The sequence below is a fragment of the Chelonoidis abingdonii genome, chromosome 4, assembly GCF_003597395.2.
Source record: "Chelonoidis abingdonii isolate Lonesome George chromosome 4, CheloAbing_2.0, whole genome shotgun sequence".
In the NCBI taxonomy this organism is placed as follows: Eukaryota; Metazoa; Chordata; order Testudines; family Testudinidae; genus Chelonoidis; species Chelonoidis abingdonii.
In genome coordinates, this window is record NC_133772.1 from 5,859,462 (window position 1) to 5,880,385 (window position 20,924).

Consider the following 20,924-nt stretch of genomic DNA (forward strand, 5'->3'; position numbering starts at 1 on the left):
ACCTCATTATTATATCATTATTTATTAAAAACATTTTGCGTAACAGACATGTTCTTTCTGGAAACACAAATCCACTTTGAGAGCAAAACAACTTCTGATGTATCTTCTAGTGAATATGAGTCCATGGTAGATAAAAACTAAAGTTCTGATACAGCCTTGAACATCCAATAAGATTGAGTCCTTATCATGACTATTGGAACCATAACAACCTTCTTACTACAGATATACTCTGTTTATTATACTTATAGAATTAAATTTACCATTCCATGATAGATATCAAAATGCTAACTATATCTTAACAAAAACTATCTTAATAGTGTTTTCAAAAAGATTTATCAAAATCAATTTATATAAAAAAATCCAAAATTTTTATTTAAAAATTGATTTTTACCACCCTGGTAGCACTGACCCGTTGCCCTCTCCCCAGCCACCCTACCTGTGTAGCCCAGGCGTATCCTCTCTGGTGTTGGTGCAAGGATGCTAGTCGTGTGCGTGTCTCCCATTCTCATCCTTCCTCACTGGACTTTCTTCTGTCCAAGCACATCCTCTAAGGTGGCTGGTCTCTCCCTCTCTGCAGCTACTTTGCCTAATTGGGGAAAGCCCATCCGTGTCAGCGTCAAAGAACGCTTGGTGGCTGAGGGAAGAAGTTGGACAGGTGGTTTAGGCAGGGAGGTCCCAGGGGACTCAGGATCAGAGGTAGCGTGTTAGTCGGATCTGTAAAAGCAGCAGAGTCCGTGGCACTTAAGACTAACAACGTTTTGGAGGTGAGCTTTCGTGGTGATACCACTTGCAGACGCAGGTAATGGAATTTCCAGGGCAGGTATATATGCTAAGCAAGCAGCTAGAGATACGAGGTTAGTTCATCAGGGAGGTGAGGCCCTGTAGCAGTAGGAGGTTGAAACAAGGAGGAAAATGTTCTGTAATTGGCAGCCATTCACGTCTTTGTTTAGTCCGAGGATGTGTAAATTTGCAATACTGAAGCTCAGCAGTTTCTCTTGAAGTCTGGTCTCGAAGTTTTTGCTGCAGGATAGCCACCTTAAGGTCTGCTATAGTGTGGCAGGGAGGTTGAAGTGCTCTCCTACAGTTTTTGTATATTGCATTCCGTGATATCTGATTTGTGGTCCATTTATCCTTTCCGTAGTGAGCTGTTCCATTTGGCCATGTTACATAGCAGAGGCATTGCTGGCTATGGATGGTATATTACATTGGTGGCGTGCAGGTGAATGAACCAGTGATGGTATGGCTGATTGGTTAGGTCCTATGATGGTGTCGCTGGTGTAGATATGTGGGCAGATTCGTGCATCGAGGTTTGTTGCATGGATTGGTTCCTGAGCTAGAGTTACTATGGTCGGTGTGCAGTTGCTGGTGAGAAACGTTCAGGTTGGCAGGTGTCTGTTGGCAAGGATGGCCTGCCCAAGACGTGAAAGTGTGGGTCCATTGTCCAGGATGGGTTGTAGCTCCCTGATGATGCGTTGGAGGGGTTTTAGCTGGGATTGTATGTGTGCTGAGAAATAACAGACCTCAACCCTATTGTCCCTCTGCAAATTTGTGCACACAGAGTCAATCCCTTACCTCTCTCTAAAAGTGCAAAGTTTCAAAAAGTTCAATGAATAGAAGATTGTTGGGGGCGGAATAGATCTGGACAAGGAGAAGTCCAGAGATAAATATGAGAAGAGAGGGACAGGCAGTAGAAACAAAAGTAAAACTGTTTGAGCAGCATATTCCAGAAGTCTTGAGGTCTTTCTGAGTGTAGCCTTCATCGATTTGAGATCTACCATACCTTTCTCTCACTAGAAGGGAAAACCTATAATGGCAACAGGCCATAAAAGAGACCCAGTTTGGGAATATTTTAATGACATTCCTCTACCTCTGGGTAGGACAGGCATGGCTGCAAAATGCAAACAGTGCAACAAAGAAATGCAAGGCCTGGTTTCCCGAATGAAACAACATCATGAGAAGTGTTCCTTCTCAGGAGGAAGCTGTATTTAAGATGATGAAAGGAACATGTCTGAACATGCAAGATCTTCAGGTTGGTAAACTTTTTTATTTCATACTTCTTTTTTAAGGACTGCCTGTCTTCCTTCTGGACTATTCTTGAATTCTCATGTTTGAGCAAAAAATATAGTTGTTACTCTATGGTACTACCATTTCAGATACAGTTGTGATAAAAAATAATAGCTGAAATAGGCAGATCTTCCTTTTACAATGTCACCTTTAAAGTTTTACTAAGTATCTGTGAATGCAATGAGTAATACTAAATGAGCAGTATGGTAATAACAATGAAATTACTGCCTTGCCTTGTTTTGTTTAGGAGAATCCACCCTCAACATACAAGATTCTGACGACTATCCACCTTCAAGATCACCATCATTTTCTATAGTTTCAGAATTATCTGGCAATTATAGTGTTTCAGTCACTTCATGTATGTCACATAGCCACAATATGTGGCTGTCTCACCTGTAGCAAAAAGAGACAAAAAAATCTCCATCATCCAGAAACCACCATACGTAAGTTTGTGATAAGAAACAGCAGATTACAAAAAGAGGTAATTCATGAAAAAATTGCCCTGTTTGTTTATGCAACAAACTCCCCTTTCTATATCACTGAGAACTCACACTTAATTAACATGGTTCACTCATTAAGACCAGGATACAGTCCACACAACAGAGCAGATGTCACAGGCAAATTGCTGGATAAAGTGTACGAAAGAGAAATTGAGCAGTGTGCAAAAAAACTAGAGGGTAAAATTGTTAACCTGAATCTTGATGGGTGGAGCAATGTCCACAATGATCCTGTTGTATGTGCTTGTGTGACAACAGAAAAAGGGAATGTCTTCCTTACAGAAACAATTGATACAACAGGAAATGCACACACAGCAGAATACTTACAAGTGGCAGTAAAAGCTATAAAAACTGTGAAAACAAATTCAAATGTCTAGTACCCAGTTTGGTCACAGTCAATGTTACATTTAAATCATGATTTAAATCAAATCCACCCTGGTTCTACTGATCAAGGCTGGGCTAGCAGGGCTCTGTAGTGTCCCCTCAGGGCCCATGGGGCTCTGGCAGGGCTCTGTAGCACTGGCTCTAGCTGGAGCTGGATCACACATAGGATCCGTCCTTCCTTTGCCCCCTCATACCTTTCACAGCAAGTGCAGGGCATGGCGAGCTTCTGGAAGAGCCAGTTGAGGTTAGCATCCTGTGGGCCCTTGATGATTTTGGATCATTTATTGTGGCTGGCGGGGGCAGTACCTGTGGTGTGCTGGGCAGTGGGCGGGAGCAGCCAGGCTGGGCACCAGCTCCTTCAGTGCCAGCACTGAGGCCAGAACCCGGCATCTGTATGGGGCAGCTGCTCTCCCCAGGGTGCTGGGCAGGGACATGGGTGTAAGCTTCTGAGACAGACATACACACACAAGTTACACAGATGGGTGAGAGATCCTATAACACACAGTCACAAACACATTGCGCAGCCCTCCTGAAACACACATGTAGTACACACTACAGCCAGGTGTGACTGAGCTCCTGTAACACACACATACACACAGTTCCTGAAACACATGCACACTACAGCCAGGCGTTAACTCCTGTAACACATGCACACTACACAGCCAGGCTGGGATCTGTAAAACACTCACATCACATTCGTACACACCATGCTGATTTAGTTGGGGTTGGTCCTGCTCTGAGCAGGGAGTAGGACTAGATGACCTCCTGAGGTCCCTGCCAACCCTGATATTCTATGATGCCTTAGCCCTGCTGTGCCACTGACTCGGAGGTGCTGGAGGTAAGCATGTGCCCCAACCCCAACCGCCTGCCCCAGCACTGAGTGCCCTCCCCATACTCAGAGCCCCTGCCTACACCGCAACCTAGAACCCCCTCCCACTCTGTAAACCCCTCATATCTGGTCCCACCCCAGAATCCTCACCCCTTCCTGTACCCCAACTCCCTGCCTCAACCCAGAGCCCCCTCCCGCACTCTGAATCCCTTGGCCTCACCCTCCAGCCTGGACCCACTTACTGCACCCCGAAGCCCACACCCCCAGCCACAGCCCTTACCCTCTCCTGCACCCCAAGGGCCTGCTTCAGCCTCAGCCCAGTGAAAGTGACTGAGGGTGGGGAGCGAGCTACCAAGGGAGGGGGAATGTAGTGAGTGGGGAAGGAGTGGTGGCAGGGCCTTGGGTAAGTGGGGGGCAGGACCTCAGGGCAAGGGCAGAGTCAGGGTGTTCAGTTTTGCACAATTAGAAAGTTGGCAACTGTATTTGTACCCACTAGTCCCCGCTCCCCTTCCAAGGCCAGGAGAGAACTCAGGAGTCCGGGCTCCCAGGTCCCCCACGGCACAGCGGGGACCTGGCTGCCCCCTCACAGGCGCCTGCCGCCCGGGCGCCAGGTCCCGCGAGCCCTGCCAGGGACTGCTCTCGGGACCCAGGCGTCCGGGGGGCTGGGCCGGAAGGTCCCTGCGCTGGGGCCCGCGCCCGGCTGCTGGACGGACGCGCAGGCGCCGGGGGAGCGGAGCCAGCCGGCCCCTGGGTCCCAGCCCGGCCGTGCGCAGGCGGTCCCGCTGCGGCGCCGGGAGGCAGCACGCGGCGCGGAAGTCGCTGCCCGGCGGAGGAAGCGGCCGGGGCGAGGCAGCCGCGATGCTGCCAGCGGGCCGGCCGCAGGTAGGAGGCGGGCGGGGACTCCCGGCGCACTGGCTGGTCCGGCTGGGGCCGAGCCGAGGGGGCTGGACCGGGTCCTCCCGCGCTAGTGACCCCGGGGCGGGGCGCCAGCAGCCGGAGCGCGGGGCCGGGAGCGGCGCTGGGACCCAGGACTCCACCCGCAAACCGAGAGCGTCCCTGGCGGCCTAGGGAGGGGAGGACGTTGGCGGGCGAGGATTGGCGCGACTCTCTTCCCGGGTCCTGGGGGATGCTGTGCGGGGAGGTCGTCCCTGGGTCACAGGTGCTGGGCGGGGGAGTCGCTCCCCTGGAACCCGCGTCCCCTGTTGAGACTCCGGGCTGGGGGCTGGAGCGGAAGGTGCTGAGTGTGTAACGCTTGTGCCAGCAGCTCCAGGTGGCGTTTGAGGACGTCGCTCTGTATTTCACCCGGGAGGAGTGGGAGCTCCTGACCCAGCCAGAGAAGCAGCTGTACCGGGACCAGATGCTGAGGAATTACTGGACCCTTCTTTCCCTGGGTCAGGACTGATTTCCCTTCATTTATTCACATGTATAAAACATTTGGGTTCCCTCCAGGCTTTGGCTGCCATGTGGCACCCTATTAGTGAGTGGTGGCAAATGCCAGCTCCTTTCAGGTCACCTCCCTGTTGGAGGCGAGCTCAGGGCTACAGAGCCTGGGGCTAATCTTAGGGCTAGTCTACAGTGGCAACGCTAAAGCGTGGCAGCTCTAAAAAAACAGTCTGAAAAATCCCTCTCCACTAGGCATAGCTACCAGTGCTGGGGCACTGTTTACATTGGTGGTTTACAGCGCTGAAACTTGCTGCGCTCAGTGGGGTGTTTTTTCACACCCTTGAGCGAGAACGATGCAGTTCTTTAAATTGCCAGTGTAGACCAGCCCTTAGTGTAACTTGTTTCTTTGTGTTTCCTACCTCAGTCATGGCGCATCAGTGGTGTTAGCAAACAGTCTGGGAGCAACAGTCTCTTCCAGGAATCCCAGCCAGACGTTGAGGGCAGCAACTCTGCCTCAGGAAATGACTCTAGTTAGACAAATAAGGCAGGGAAAAAATGCTGCTGCAATAGCTCCCCACCTCCCTGCAAAGACTGAACATAGTAAATTTAACAACTGTACAGTTGAACAGTGCAAATGAACTGGAATGTCTGTGTACCGGCGCCACCTGGTGACATCTGCCATGACACGTTGTGGCCAATGTGCCTTAATAACATGCCCAAAACGTTTCAACAGCTATAAGATGGCAAAGGAGCAATGTTCCCTTCTTCCAAAGTCTTCCCTGTGATAAATGTTTCAGGAGATAGTTGGGTAAGTGAAATAATGACCAGAAAGATGGTGGTTATGGATTTTCTATTCACCCGGTCTCTTAATCTGAGACTAATGGGTGTTCACTGGTGTTTCTGTGGGTTAAAGGAAATTCATGTCACACACTTATCCTATGGAACGTGGTGCCACAAGTTAGCATAAAGGCCAAGGTGTTAGCAGAATGGGATATTTCTATGGAACATCTAGAGTTACCCCAGCAAAGCTTTAAACTCTGACCCCACTGCAAAGTGAGAAAGGGTGTAGATGTTGCTGGTTCAGAGTACAAACTGTAGTTGCCTGATGAGAGATGGGAAGAAATCTCGTCTAAGGAAGGTTTATTTCTTTATTATCCTGCTTGAGATCTCTTGCGCTTTCCTCTGAAACAGTGACTGACAGCAGTGTCCCGTCATGCTAGGTGCATGCAAAAACTTGACCGAGATCAGGGCCCTGTTGTGCTGGGCTGCACCAACATATAAATGAGTCCCTGCCCCCCAAACTTTAGTAATAAAACATTCCCCTCCAAACAGGCTCTTCAGGTTCCAAACCAGACTTAATCCATCGGATCGAGATAGGGGAGGCAGAGCTCTGGATCCGGGATGCCGAGGGCCCCAGGGTAAACTCTGGATCTGAGAGCCCCCTCTCAGGTGAGTCGTCATAATCTGATCCCTTCTGATTTACACACTTGCTAGCGGAGCGCTCCTTGATGTGGAAGGCAAAGGCAGAGTGAGTTCCATTGGCTAGGAGCTGAAGAGAGACAAATTGAAGCTGGGATTTAGGGGCCAGTGTTTATCTGGAAGGGGAATGAACCACTAGGAGAGTTTCCCTCAGTACGCAATGGATTCTCCCTCAGTGGGAGGCTGTCGGTGGAGATGGGACGACTCTCTCTCAAAGCCCCGCTCTAACTGAGCCAGGAGTTCTTGGGCCAGAAGCAGGAATCGCTGGGATAGGCAGGAAGCCAAACTGAATGGGTACAATGAGCCTGTCTGGCCTTGATATCTTTGAATCCTAGAAATCATAGACACGTGGGACTAGAAGAGACGAAGGTAGTTCATCTAGTCTAGTCCCCTGCACTGAGACAGGACTAAGTATTACCAAGTCCATCCTTGACAGGTGTCTGATTAACCTGTTCTTAGAAACCTCCAATGGTGGTGATTCCACAACCTCCCAGGCAATTTTGTTCTAATGCTTAACTACCCTTGGAGTTTGGAAGTTTTTCCTAATCTGTAACCTAAATCTCCCTTGCTGCAATTGAATCCCATTAAATTTTCTCCTGTTCTCAGTGTATAAGGAGAACAATTTATCGCCCTCCACTTTGTAACAATCTTTTCTGTCTGGGAGGACTGTTGTCAAGGGTTCTTCCCTCCCCTCCTTCTCCAGACTAAACAAACCCAGTGTTTTCACTTTCTTCAAAGGTCTTGTTTTCTAGACATTTAATCAGTATTGTTGCCCTCCTCTGAGTCTCCCCAATTGGTCTACATCCTTCCTGAAGTGTGGGGCCCAGAACTGGACATAGTACTCCAGTTGAGGCCTTATGAACGCTGAATAGTGTGGAAGAATTACCGTATATACTTGTTCATAAGCTGAATATTTTTGGTAAAAAAGTGACGCATCAAAGAGCAGAGGTCGGCTTATAAATGGGTCTACACCAAAAATTTGATGATTCTAAACTTTATGGAATCATTGAACTAAATATATAATACGTTGCGTTTTGTTCACCTGGAGCATCTGCAGGCATGGAGCCCCTCAGCTCCCTGTGACCATGGTTCACCGTTCTCAGCCCATGGGAGTTGTGCCACTTCCTGCAGCTCCCCTTGGCTGGGAACGGCAAACCGTGGCCACAGAGAGCTGAGGGGCTCCATGTCTGCAGATGCTCCCAAGTAAACAAGATGTCCCGCCAGTGGCTTACCCTGACAGGCCGGGAGCCAAAGTTTGTCGACCCATTTAGTGATGTCAATACTGCAGCCTTTTAAAGTTGCAAAGGCTTTGTTTAGTGGACTAGATTGGCTTGAAAGGAATACTAAAAGAGCAGTGGTGCAGATCTGCATGACATTTGACCCATGTATTTCACAAAATGCTACGCCTTACAAGCCAATCAGAAAAATACAATGAATAATAGTACTGGAGCACTGGTATCAGTCCGCTACTGTGTAATTTGATCTCTTCATGCATTTCTACCAATGGACCTCATAATTCTCGAGCCAATATGAAAATATAACGTGCAGAATTGCTAGAATCTCTAATAAAATTGAAATAGCCTGTTATCGCCACAGACATGGCAATCTACAGGGCTCCTTTGAAATAGACAAAGAATAAAAATAATTTGATAAAGCAGGTGATATTCCTATATAAAGTTCTACAAAATCTATAACTATAATAATAATCATCTATTTTCATACTAGTATTTAAAATGAACAACGGTGAAATCAAAAGAAAAAGGTCTGCTTATCACGCAGCGTTCAAACTTAAAGTTGTTGAATATGCAGAAGCAAACAACAATTGCGCCGCTGCTCGTGAATTCTGTATCAATGAGAAGCAAGTAAGAGAATGGCGAAAAAATAAAACAACACTAGAAGACATGCCAAGAAGCAAGAAAAAATGTCCAACAAGGTGTGCTTCATTTCCTGAGCTGGAGAAAGATCTCAATAATTGGATTGTTGAATGTCAACAAAATGGGTACATTGTCACTAGAACTGGAATTCGTCTGCGTGCTTTGCACATGTCGAAAGACGACAAATACAAGTCAGTAAACCCATCAATGTTTGTGGCATCAGCGGGTTGGTGTACTCGCTTCATGAACCGTCATGGTCTCTGTCTTTGTCAGCGAAGTAAGATAGCGCAAAAGCTGCCGAGAGATCTGGAAGATAAAATCAAATCTTTCCAAAGGTTTATTATAAAATATCGAAAGGAATGTGCATTTGAACTGTCACAAATCGGAAATATGGACGAAACACCAGTGACATTCGATCTCCCGAGCAACAGAATGGTAACCAGTGTTGGTGAAAAAACAGTTTTAATTAAAACCAGTGGCCATGAAAAAATCTATTTTACGGTGGTTTTATCATGTTTGGCAAATGGATCAAAGCTCCCTCCTGTTGTTGTTTTTAAAAGAAAAACCTTGCCTAAAAACATGAAATTTCCTGCTGGTATCATTGTACGTGCACACAAAAAGGGATGGATGGATGAAAGTGGGACTATTGAATGGCTGGAAAAAGTTTGGAATAAAAGACCTGGAGCACTTTGCAAGAAACCTGCTATGCTCATCTGGGACATGTTCAGGACACACAAGACGGATGAGGTGAAAAATTTGGCCAAAAATATGAAAACTACTTTGGCTATAATACCAGGAGGTTTAACGTCAGTTCTACAACCACTTGATGTCTGCCTGAACAAACCCTTTAAAAACAGGCTACGCAAAATGTGGTCTGAATGGATGTGCTCAGGCATGGCGAAGTTGACAAAAGGCGGGAATCTTATGAAGCCCGAAATCAATCTGGTCGCCCAGTGGATCAAGGACGCGTGGGTGTCCATTCCCTCAGAGATGGTAGAAAAATCATTTAGGAAATGCTGTATCAGCAATGCACTCGACGAGTCAGAAGATGATGTCATATTTGATGATGACACAAGAGAGGCTGCTAATGAGAAGGAATCTGAGTCTGAAGACGACACTGCCAACATCTATGACGAAGACAATGCAGGCGCAGCTGTGACTGAAGCTGAGTTTAATGAACTGCTTGGTGAATCAGAGACTAATTCAGACTTCGAAGGATTTTAAGACTTTTTAAAGTCTCATATTGTTCTAAGTTACTTGTTTTAAATATCCATTTACTGATTTTTAATAGTGACTGTAATTTTGAAGGTGAATATGTATTTGATCAGTTATTATAACAACAGGTTTTTCATTAGATTACATTAAAATAATTCTAGCAAAACTTTTGAGTGTTTCTTGTGATGACAGCTTTTGAAATATAGCAGGGGTCAGCAAACTTTGGCTCCCGGCTGGTCAGGGCACCACTTCCCACAGTTCCCATTGGCTGGGAACGGCAAACTGCAGACATCGGGAGCTGAGGGGCTCTGTGCCTGCAGACGCTCCAAGTAAACAAAACGTCCCGACCCGCTAGCGGCTTACCTTGACGGACTGGGAGCCAAAGTTTGCCAACCCCTGAAATATAGGGTCGGCTTATGAAAGGGTCATACAGTTTTTGCTATTTTTACCTAACCATCTTGGGGGGTTGGCTTATAAACGAATGGGCTTATGAACAAGTATATACGGTACTTCTCGCATCTTGCTTAAAACATTCCTGCTAATACATCCCAGAACGATATTTGCTTTTTTCCCCAACTATATTCCACTGTTCAACTCATAGTTAATTTGTGATCCACTATAACTGCTTGATCCTTTTCTGCAGTGCTCCTTCCTAGGCAGTCACTTCTCATTCTGTGTTTGTGTGATTGATTATTCCTACCTAAATGTAGTACTTTGAATACGATCTTTTAGAGTTTCTTCCTTTTCTAGTCAAGCTATTTCTCCAGTTTGTCAAGATCTTTTTGAATTTTAATCCTGTTTTTAAAGCACTTGCAACCATGCCTCTCTTGGAATCATTTGTAAACACTATGAGTGTATTCTCCGGGCCGCTGTCCAAATCATTTATGAAGATACTGAATAGAACCAGAACCAGGACAGATCCCTGCACGATCCCTCGATGTGCCCTTTCATCTTGTTTGTGAACCATAATGCTCTGAGTTGTGCAACCACCTTTAGTAGTCTTGCCTAGCCTATACTGCACTACTTTGTTTGTGAGATGGTCACGTAAGACAGTATCAAAAGCTTTAATAAAGTCAAGATATGTGACATCTACTGCTTCTCCCCTATCCACTAGGCTTGTTACCTGTCAAAGAAGGATATTAGGCTGGTTTCACAAAATTTGTTCTTGACAAATCCGTATTGACTCTTACTTATTACTTCATTTCGTTCTAGGTGCTTACAAATAGAACGTTAGATTACTTTCTCTATTATCTTTCCAGGCACTGAAGTTAAGCTGACTGGGCTGTAATTCCCTTCGTCCTCCTTTTATCCCTGTCTATAGCTGCGTACTATACTTACCCTTTTCCCGTCCATGGGTCCCTCTACTATCCAGGGCTGGTGCAAGGATGTTTCGCGCCCTTGGCGAAACTTCCACCTTGCGCCCTCCCCCCTCGCTGAGCCTCTGCCCTGAGCTGCCCCCTCCCCCACCGTGGCAGCTCCCTGCCTCTGCCCTGAGGCGCCCCCACCCTCCTCTTAGGCACCAATCAACTTAGGCGCTGCAAGCCGGGGAGGCGGGGAAGTGAAGCAGCCATGGCATGCTGGGAGAGGAGGTGGGGCAGGGGTGAGCTGGAGCGGGGCTTGGCCACCCCCTTACTTGCTGCAGGCAGCCCTCCCCCTGCTCCCCTGCCCCAGCTCCCTCCGCCTAAATGCTGGCGGCGACCGGGGTGGCCAAAGATCTGGCCGTGCAGTCGCTGCCGAACAAAATGTCGCCCCCCAAATCCTGGCAACCACCTAGGCTGCCTAAATGGTTGCACCGGCCCTGCTACTCTCCTCCACAACTTCTGAGATAATCACTAATGGCTCAGAGATTTCTTCATCCAGTTACTTAACTATTCTAGGATGTATTTCATCAGGCCCTGCCAACTTGAAAACACCTATTTTGTCTAAGTAATTCATAACTATTTCTTTTTCTATTTCAGCCTGAGATCCTACCCCATTGACACCGATGTTCACTTTGTTAGTTGACCAGTCACTGCTAACTTTTTGGCAGAAACTGAAACAAAAGACGCATTTACCAGTTCAGCCATTGCTGTATTTCCTCTTATTGTCATTTTCTCCTCATTTAGTAATAGACCTACCCTGTCCTTGTTTTCCTCTGTCTTCCCATGTATTTGAAAAATGCTTTGTTTTTCCCCTTTATATCCCTAGTTTAGTTTTGTTTTTCGTCTTGGCCTTTCTATTTCTTGTATGACTCTTTTTTGAATTTCAGGTCATTTGAAAATCTAGGTAAACCAGAGGGGCTCTTACAATACTTCCTATTTCTTCTGTACATTGGTAATCTGTGACCTAGGATGAGACCTACATATGATGGGGCCTCCAAACCATGACAAAGAAATGGATCGGAGATGGGGCTGTGATGAAATGGGAAGGGGATGGAATTGTGATATGGGACAGTGGTGGGAGATTTGAGGTGTGCTGAGGGAATGAGAGAGATCTCCATGGTGGGGGAAAAATTTTTGGGGCCTCATTTATCTAGTGGGTAAGACAGTGCAGTAGGATTCAGAAGATCTCACTTCAGTTCTAGAAGTGAGTCACTACATGCCTCAGCTTCCCCAGCTGTTTAATAGAAAGGGCACTGGGGCTTTGAGCAATGTTCCCTCTCATTTTTTCCATCCATCTGCAGAATAAATTTTGTTATGTGCGAGGTATGTCCCTAGATAATATGTAGATAGGTAGGTAGATAGATAGAGATATTAAAAGTTACCATAGGGATAATTACTCCAGCCAGGAGAGGTTAGGTATTTTAGAACTCACTAATTAAATTTTAATTAAATTTAAGTGCAAGAGAAATAAAAATCATGAAATGCATAAACCAGTCAAAACTCTAAAGTAACACACTTTGGAAGAGTAAAATTGTTGAGAATATATGTGCATTATAGGAAGTACCAAGAAAAAATAATACAAGAAGTGTGTGTTGGAGGTGCATGTGAAAGAGAGAGAGAGATACACACACACTCTCTCTCTCTCTCTCAGTCAGTCAGTGTTCTAGCTGCTGGGGCAGGTTCAGAGACGCTGTGTGCTGTCTCTAAGACATTCACTGAGAGTCTCCTGAGCCTCGTATCCCCATCCCTCACTCTGAGGAGACAGGTTACCTGGACTGGTGGTGGGGAGAAGCGGGGAGAGAGAGAGACTGTGTGAGCTGGCTGCTGGGGGGCAAACAAGTACCTGGGTAGAAAGACAAGTCTGTCCGGCCATAGACCACAACACCTGCTAGGCTTCCCACACCTCAGAAAATCATACCAAGGTAAGGGGCACCCTAGAGACTTTTCAGGTGGCTTTTCATGCCTCTGCCCCCTGCAAGAGCATCTCCGAGTCACTGGCCCTTGGCAGAGAAGGCGCCGTCCTCTCCAGGTTCCCACCTCACCCCCTCTCTGCCACTTCCCTTCACACATGACCTCTCAGACTTGAGAAGCTTGTCCCCATTGAGCAAGGAAAAAGCTAGGAATGACACAGGGCAGGGTCAGTCACATACAACTAGTGTAAGGTGATGCCATACAGAGTACGCCACTGGGTAGAGGAGATCTCTAGCACTTGCAGCGTTTCAGTGTAATGCTCTAAAACTGCCCCATGTGCCAGGCAGCTGCTGTGGGGAGAGTGGATGCATTTGGGGGCCAGATTAAATTGTCCTGCGGGCCATGACTTTGAGTACCCTGGTGTAGGGGCTGGGTGTGAGAGAGAGGGTGGTGGGATGGCCTTTGTCACATCCCTTCTCCTCCTGCTCTTTGTGGATGAAACCTTTGTCACTTACATTGCTTCAGTGTCAATGCTTAGCAGACCTCTCAGCTCTAATGCATCTGTGACTGTCTGTAGACTAAAGGCTGGGTGGCACCATTCACCCTTTCCAGCTCAGTAGTGCCAGGGCTTGGGTTGTGACACAATACAGATGTGTTTTCCAGGTTACATCACACAAACCCTGAGTGACTGGTCATCCCCTCAGATCCTTCACACGCACCCCAAAACCCTCACCTTCTTGAGGATTTTAGTTTAGTTTTACACAAAGACTGAAACCTCAGGCCGAGAGTAAATGATTTCTTCAAAAGGAATTCCTAGAAAAGGACTCATTCCCCCACAGGAATAAGCTACATTGTTCTAAGCAGCTTTAAACTGGTCTCACTGCATCCACATGAAGGGATTGTAGTCCCTTAACTGAACTAGTTTCAAACCATTATAATTATAACAGAAAAAAAAATGGGGAACAGACCTCATGCTATAAAACAGGAGAAAGTGAAGAACCAGCACCATGTAAATAAACCCTTCTGATTGAAATAAACACAAAATCAGTTTGAAAACAAAACCAGATAAAGCAAAGAGAACAGCTACTAAAGATTTTTATAGCTAGCTGACTGGCTGAATGTACTTCCCCCTTTACAACACCTGCCCCCCTCCTCGCCCTGCCCAGGGGGAACTTGCTACCCAAAGAAGCACCCTTCTCCCAGCACAGCAACCCTAACCCCGGCCTGGTGCAGAGGGATTGGAGTAGAGGTGATCTGGGGGGCAAAGCCATTCACGGAAATTTAACCTACCTCCCCCACCATCATGACTTGGGGCGGGGGCAAATCTAAGTGGTACTGTAACCCCACAGGCCAGGTCTCAGTGCCTGGAGCGAGGCGTTGGGTCCCACCCTGTGGGACAGGAGCTGCCATTGCAGGGTAGGCACCCATCCAAAAAACAGTCATCCATGACAAGGCTGCAGCCCTAACTGTGAGCTAATACCAGGATTGCCTCTGCTCTCTCCAGCAGGGCTCGGGATCCTGGGGGGAATGAGGACACAGTCTGAATGTGGGGAGAGCGCGGCAGGAACGCAGGATCCCATGGCCAACAGAGGGATCCATGTAGTCGCAGTCCCTCACTGGGGTAAACTCAACCAGAGACTCCTCATGGACCTGCGTCCCCATCGCTGCATTGACTGCAGCAAGAAGTTCAGCAACCCTTCTGCGCTGACCCAGCACCAGTGCATACACACGGGGGAGCGGCTGTACTGCTGCACTGACTGTGGCAAGAGCTTTGCAAAGAGCTCAGCTCTGAGAACACATCAGCGCACTCACACCGGGGAACGGCCGTATCGCTGCACTGACTGCGGAAAGGGCTTTGCAGAGAGGTCAACCCTGAGAACACACCAGCGCGCGCACACCGGGGAGCGGCCGCACCGCTGTGCTTACTGTGGCAAGGGCTTTGCACAGTTTGCACACCTGAAAAGACACCAGCGAACGCACACTGGGGAACTGCCATACAACTGTACCGACTGCGGCAAGGGCTTTGCGCAGAGCTCAAGCCTGAGAATACATCAGCGCACACACACCGGGGAGCGGCCGCACTGCTGCACCGACTGCGGCAAGAGCTTTGCAGAGAGCTCAACGCTTAGAATACACCAGCGCACGCACACCGGGGAGCGGCCGTATCTCTGCACCGACTGTGGCAGGAGCTTTTCAACGAGCTCAATACTAAGAAGACACCGGCGCACACACACTGGGGAGCAGCCATACCACTGCAATTACTGTGGCAAGAGCTTTGCACAGAGTTCAATACTGAGAATACACCAGCGCACACACACTGGGGAGCGGCCGTACCTCTGTGCTCACTGTGGCAAGGGCTTTGCACGGAGCACATACCTGAGAATGCACCAGGACACACACTCTGGGAAGCAGCTGCACCGTTGCACTGATTGCAAAGAGTGTTTTGCACAGAGCTCATCCCTGAGAAAACACCAGCGCACACACAGCGAGGAGCAGCCGTACCGTTGTGCTGACTGTGGCAAGAGCTTTGCGGGGAGCTCAAAGCTGAGAAAACATCAGCGCACACACACCGGGGAGCGGCCATACCACTGCACCCACTGTGGCAAGGGCTTTGCAGAGAGCTCAAAGCTGAGAATACACCAGCGCGCGCACACCGGGGAGCGGCCGTACCACTGCACCGACTGTGGCAAGAGCTTTGCAGTAAGCTCAAGCCTGAGAGCACATCAGCGTACGCACACCAGGGAGCGGCCGCACCGCTGCACCGACTGTGGCAAGAGCTTTGCAGAGAGGTCAAAGCTGAGAATACACCATCGCACGCACACCGGGGAGCGGCCATATCACTGCAACGACTGTGGCAAGGGCTTTGCCCAGAGCTCAACCCTGAGACTACACCAGCGCACGCACACCGGGGAGCGGCCGCACTGCTGCACCGACTGTGGCAAGGGCTTTGCCCAGAGCTCAACTCTGAGGATACACCAGCGCACACACACAGGGGAGCAGCCGTACCACTGTGACGATTGCAAGAAAAGCTTCAGCAATGCAAGTACGCTGACCAGACATCAGCGCACACACACACCGGGGAGCAGCTGTACTGCTGTGCCAACTGTGGTAATAGATTCAGCAACGCCAACAAGCTGATCCAGGTCCAGCACATGCACACCGGGGAGTGGCCAGACCGCTCGCTGACTGCGGCAAGGGCTTTGCACACAGCTCAAACCTCTGAATACATCAGCGCGCACACACTGGGGAACGGCCATTCCAATGCACTGTCTGCAGAAAAAGCTTTGCACAGAGCTAATACCTGAGAACACCAGCACATTCACAGCAGGGGGCGGCTGTACAGCTGTGCTGACTGTGGCAAATGCTTTGCTCAATTGGGCAACCTCACTTGGCACCAGTTGACTTACTAACACCCCTCTGCCAGTGCCAGGGCCTGAGGGGCTTCTGGCAGTGGGTGGGCTTGGCACAGTGCCAACGATGCAGATAAGGGAGCAGTCCTGTCCCCACGATACCCAGCAGAGACTGTGTGGGGCAGGGAATGGGACTTGGCTGAGCAGTGTGGGGATTTTAGAGCAGATGGTCACGGCCTACTCCATTAGAGTCCCCCTGCATCAAGCTGGGATCCAGCCAGGTCTCTCTGTCAAACTCTCCCCAACACACATAGCTGTGAGGCAGCAGGGACAATCCCTCTCCACCCCCACATCCAGATGGGACTGAGGTGGGAACTTCCCTCCACACCAACCTTGGTTTCAGCCAGGGAGTGACTCTTAGGTGACATCTGGAGGTGGGATTTGCAGTCCTCTCAGCATGGATCGGGTTGAGGGGCGGGGCAGGACAGCCCAGTGTGTGTGATTGAAAGATGACTCAGGAACTGCTCGTGCTGTCTACTTTAAATAGAAATGCGATGAAGAAGAACTAAGTACCTAATGTGGAACAAAGATCTATCTCACCAGGTGTTTCTTTGCTGTTAAAGAAGCTGATGCATTCGGATGGTATGTGGAGAAGCCAATGTGAAGTGTCAATCTTTAAAATAAATCAGCCCAAATGTACTAAGGCCTAACTGACCTTGAGGCCTGATGAACTGTGTGACTGGCAGGTGCTCACAGAGAGTTTTGCATTACTCCTTGGGGGAAGTCTATGCCCCCCCAAAATTAAAAATTCTACCCACCATATTTTAAAATTCTGCATATTTTATTTGTCAATATAATCACACTCGTTTCAATTATTTTGATAATTTATTTCAAACTACCGATCAGCAACTATGTTTGTAAGAATACAAACAAAAAAAAAATTCCGGAAATGACTTTTCACAAATAGATTCCTTACGAGACATTTTAACACAGCACTTTGAGTAATAATTTTTAAACTACAATATCAAAATGTATTTCCCGCACCCCTCAGAAGCAGTGCAGAGGCTTGGGGGAGCCAGGGAGCAATGGACGAGCTGAGGGAGAGGGAAGTAATTGCTGGGAAGGAGCCTGGAGTGAACATTGAGAGTTCTTGGGTGTGGGTGGGAGAGGTATGGAACAGGCGGTTTTCAAGGGAGAGGGGAAGAGGGATTGTTAGCAATTTGGGGAGCCTCCTCTATTGAACCTGGCTCACCCTTGGCCTCTCTGATTGAGTCAGGCACATCTGCCCTCTGTCCCCATGTGTCCCTGCCCCCCCCTTCCACCCCCTGTGTCCCTGCATCCCCACTTGCATTCTGTCTTGGATCATTGTTACCTCATTAGCTCCTATGAGCCCCCAGGATCCCTGTGTGCCCCATTCTGTCCATCTCCCCCATATTCCTTACCTCCAGACCTGACCCCACTGGGTCACCCCAGCACACTCAGATTTTCCCTCAGATATGTATGTTCTGTCATGTCCAACCCTGTCATAAGTAGATAGGTAAGGGTTAATTTTCTTTTACCTGTAAAGGGTGAACAAAGGGAACCAAACACCTGACCAGAGGACCAATCAGAGAACTGTTTTTTTTTTAAAGTCTGGGAGGGAACTGGAACCGAGGTTTCTTTGTTTCTCCCTCTGGATGAACACTTCTTTAACCCATCTTTCTTTATAAAAACTTTTCATCTATACTAAAGGTAATTAACAAAGCAACAAGCAATAGGCTTATTGCTTTTTGTATACATGTTGTTTATTTGCTGGATGATTTAAATTGGCTATTCTTACATCAGACTTTATTTCATTTTGCTGTATTAAGGTGGTGTCCATGTTATCCCTGTTATTTTTTCTCTTAATGCAGTGTTTATATATTATATTTAGTAAAGTTGTTCTTTTTTAAACTTGTGGGAGTTTCTTTTCCTAGTGAGGTAAGGATAGAAATTTCTGTACAGGTATCGTCTCCTCAAGGAAGACAGGGAGGAGGGAACATTACATTTTGTTTGAACTCCTATTGTCCAGGCGGAAAAAGCTACGGGAGAGAGAGAGAATCAACTCTGTTCTCTTGGTAAGGTTTCTCTAGTTACAGCTACGGGCAAAGGGAGGGGTGACTCTCTTGTGTGAGCTTAATAGGTTGAATGCATCCTCCGGCTAACAAGGAAAGGAGGAAGCTGGGAATGAAGATAGGAGACCAGGGCTCGGTCTTGGGGGTCCCAGGGATAATTGGGCGACTTGGAGCTAATAGGAGCCAAGATCCTATTTGTGCAGCAATATCAGATCCAGGCTGGTAAAAGCTTGGGAAGTTCATGTAGCCAACCAGTTTTGGACGCTAAGTCCAGATTTGAGACGACGTTACACAAACCCTCTCCCAGGCAGTCGAGAAATGCTAAATTCGTATTCCTTTATAAAGGGAAATATACACCAATTCATTCCATAAGCAAAGTTTACTCGACACTTTACTTAAACGCACTGGTTAATAGATTATTCAGAGGGGTAGCCATGTTAGTCTGGATCTGTAAAAGCAGCAGAGAATCCTGTGGCACCTTATAGACTAACAGATGTTTTGGAGCGTGAGCTTTCGTGGGTGAATACCCACTTCGTCAGACGCAGGTAAAGTGGGTATTCACCCATGAAAGCTCACGCTCCAAAACGTCTGCTAGTCTATAAGGTGACACAGGATTCTCTGCTTTTTTGGGATTAGATAAAACCATGAATCAAGTTTATTAATTACAAAGAGAGATTTTTAAGTGGGTGCAAGCAATGAGGCATAACAGTCAGAAATGGTTACAAGAATAATGAAAATAAAATGCTGTCTAGTGCCTAGTTGAAGTATATTAGATTAGATTACTGACCAAACAAATTAAGCCTCCGCTCTGATCCAGTCTGGCTATTCCCTATGACTTAAGTCAGTGGCTCTCAACCTACTGTACCCCTTTCAGCAGTCTGATTTCTCTTGCGTATGCCCAAGTTTCCCCTCACTTAAAAACCACTTGCTTACAAAATCACACATAGAAGTACAAAAGTGCCCCAGCCCACTAGTACTGAAAAAATGCTGATTTCCTCATTTTTACATTATAATTATAAAATAAATAAATTGCAATAAAATATTGTACCTATATTTCAGTGTATAGTATATAGAGTGGTATAAACAAGTCATTGTCAGTATGAAAGTTTAGTTTGTACTGACTTTGAGAGTGCTTTTGATATATCCTGTTGTAAAACTAGGCCAGTCTCTAGATGAGATGGTGCACTCCCTGGAAGACCTCAGCATACCCCCCAGGGTATGTGTACCCCTGGGTGAGAACCACTGACCTGCTTTTGCCCAAAGTCAGAGAGGGACCAAGTGGCAGAACTAAGAATAGAAACCCCGAGTCCTGTAGTCCAGCCCAGCACCATAACTTCAAGCCCAGCCTCGCTCCCTCATTCAACTGCGCTGACTCCCAGTCCCCCCTGTTTTAACCCACCATGATCCCCCCTCCACGAGCCAGGGATAGAATCAAGGTGTCCTCACTCTGAGTCCCCCTGCTAAAACCTACTATCCCCCTTGCACAGCTGGCAATGGGACCCAGGAGTCTTGAGGCCCCTGGTGACCCACTTCCTGCCCCAAACTACCTGTTCCAGGGCCCTTCCCCTCTTCAGCCACCATTAGCTGTTACCTTAGGCTGCTTGAACCACAGAGACTGGGCTGCCTCCCTTATGCGAAACAGCTGTGAGAGATAGGCAGAGACTTTGGGGAGGTGCTGTGAGGCAGAGGAAAGGTCCAGTGGAGAAAAGATGAGAAGAGGAAACGCTACCCCACAGACCAGTATCCTCTGCTCCAGCAGCCAGGGAGGATTCTGACCTTGGGTTAAGAGAGGTTAGAGGGTGCTGGGGTTAGGGGCAACAGGGTCAGTGCTAGTGGTCAAGGCTGGGCTGGCAGGGCTCTAGCCATAATCTCTGCCTGGGCCCCATCAGGTACTGGGGTGGCTTGGAAAACTCTGTAGTGCCCCCTCTCTGTGGCAGAGCTTGTGGGGCACCGGGAATCTGGCAGGGCTCTGTAGCACTCCCTTTGGCTGGGGCTCTGTCACACACAGGATCCACCCCTTCCTCCCCTGCCCCCCATACCTTTCCCAGTGAAGCGCAGCAGCATGGTGAGATTCTGGAAGAGCTGGCTGCGCTTAGCGTCCTGCGGGTCCACGATGTGCTTGACCTTGGACCATTTGTTGTGGCCAGAAGGGGTGGCATCTGAGGTGTGCAGGGCCCGGCATGATGAGTGGGGGGCAGGGACAGCTGCTTCAGTGCCAGCACTGAGGCCAAAACACGGCATCTGTATGGGGCACCTGCCTTCTCCATGGCGCTGGGCAGGGATATGGGTGTGAGCTCCTGAAACACACACACACACACTAACTACAGCCATGTGTGAGCTTCTGTCAGGGACTTGAACCCAGAGGGCGAGGTTCGTTGTCTGACTGGGAGAGAGATAGGCAACACCAGCAAGGTCCGATCAAAAGCTGTTATTGAAGAGTGCACGCATCGATAGAGAGCAGCCCCTCTCCAGAGAGAACCAGCT

At 48.1% G+C, this 20,924-nt stretch overlaps 2 protein-coding genes across 2 annotated transcripts in view; one reads left to right on the forward strand and one right to left on the reverse strand.

Moving 5' to 3' along the window:
• The window catches only part of LOC116825111 (uncharacterized), a 62,250-nt gene extending 45,081 nt beyond the window's left edge, over nt 1-17,169 (forward strand). Inside the window, 5 exon segments of the mRNA XM_075065896.1 lie at nt 5,039-5,165; nt 6,490-6,606; nt 14,502-16,063; nt 16,066-16,174; nt 16,177-17,169. Coding sequence (XP_074921997.1) covers nt 5,039-5,165; nt 6,490-6,606; nt 14,502-16,063; nt 16,066-16,174; nt 16,177-16,295 — 2,034 coding nt within the window. The 3' untranslated portion in view covers nt 16,296-17,169.
• Nucleotides 1-20,924, reverse strand: part of AIP (AHR interacting HSP90 co-chaperone) — a 340,731-nt gene that overhangs the window by 10,131 nt on the left and 309,676 nt on the right. The gene's annotated exons all lie outside the window — the stretch shown is intronic.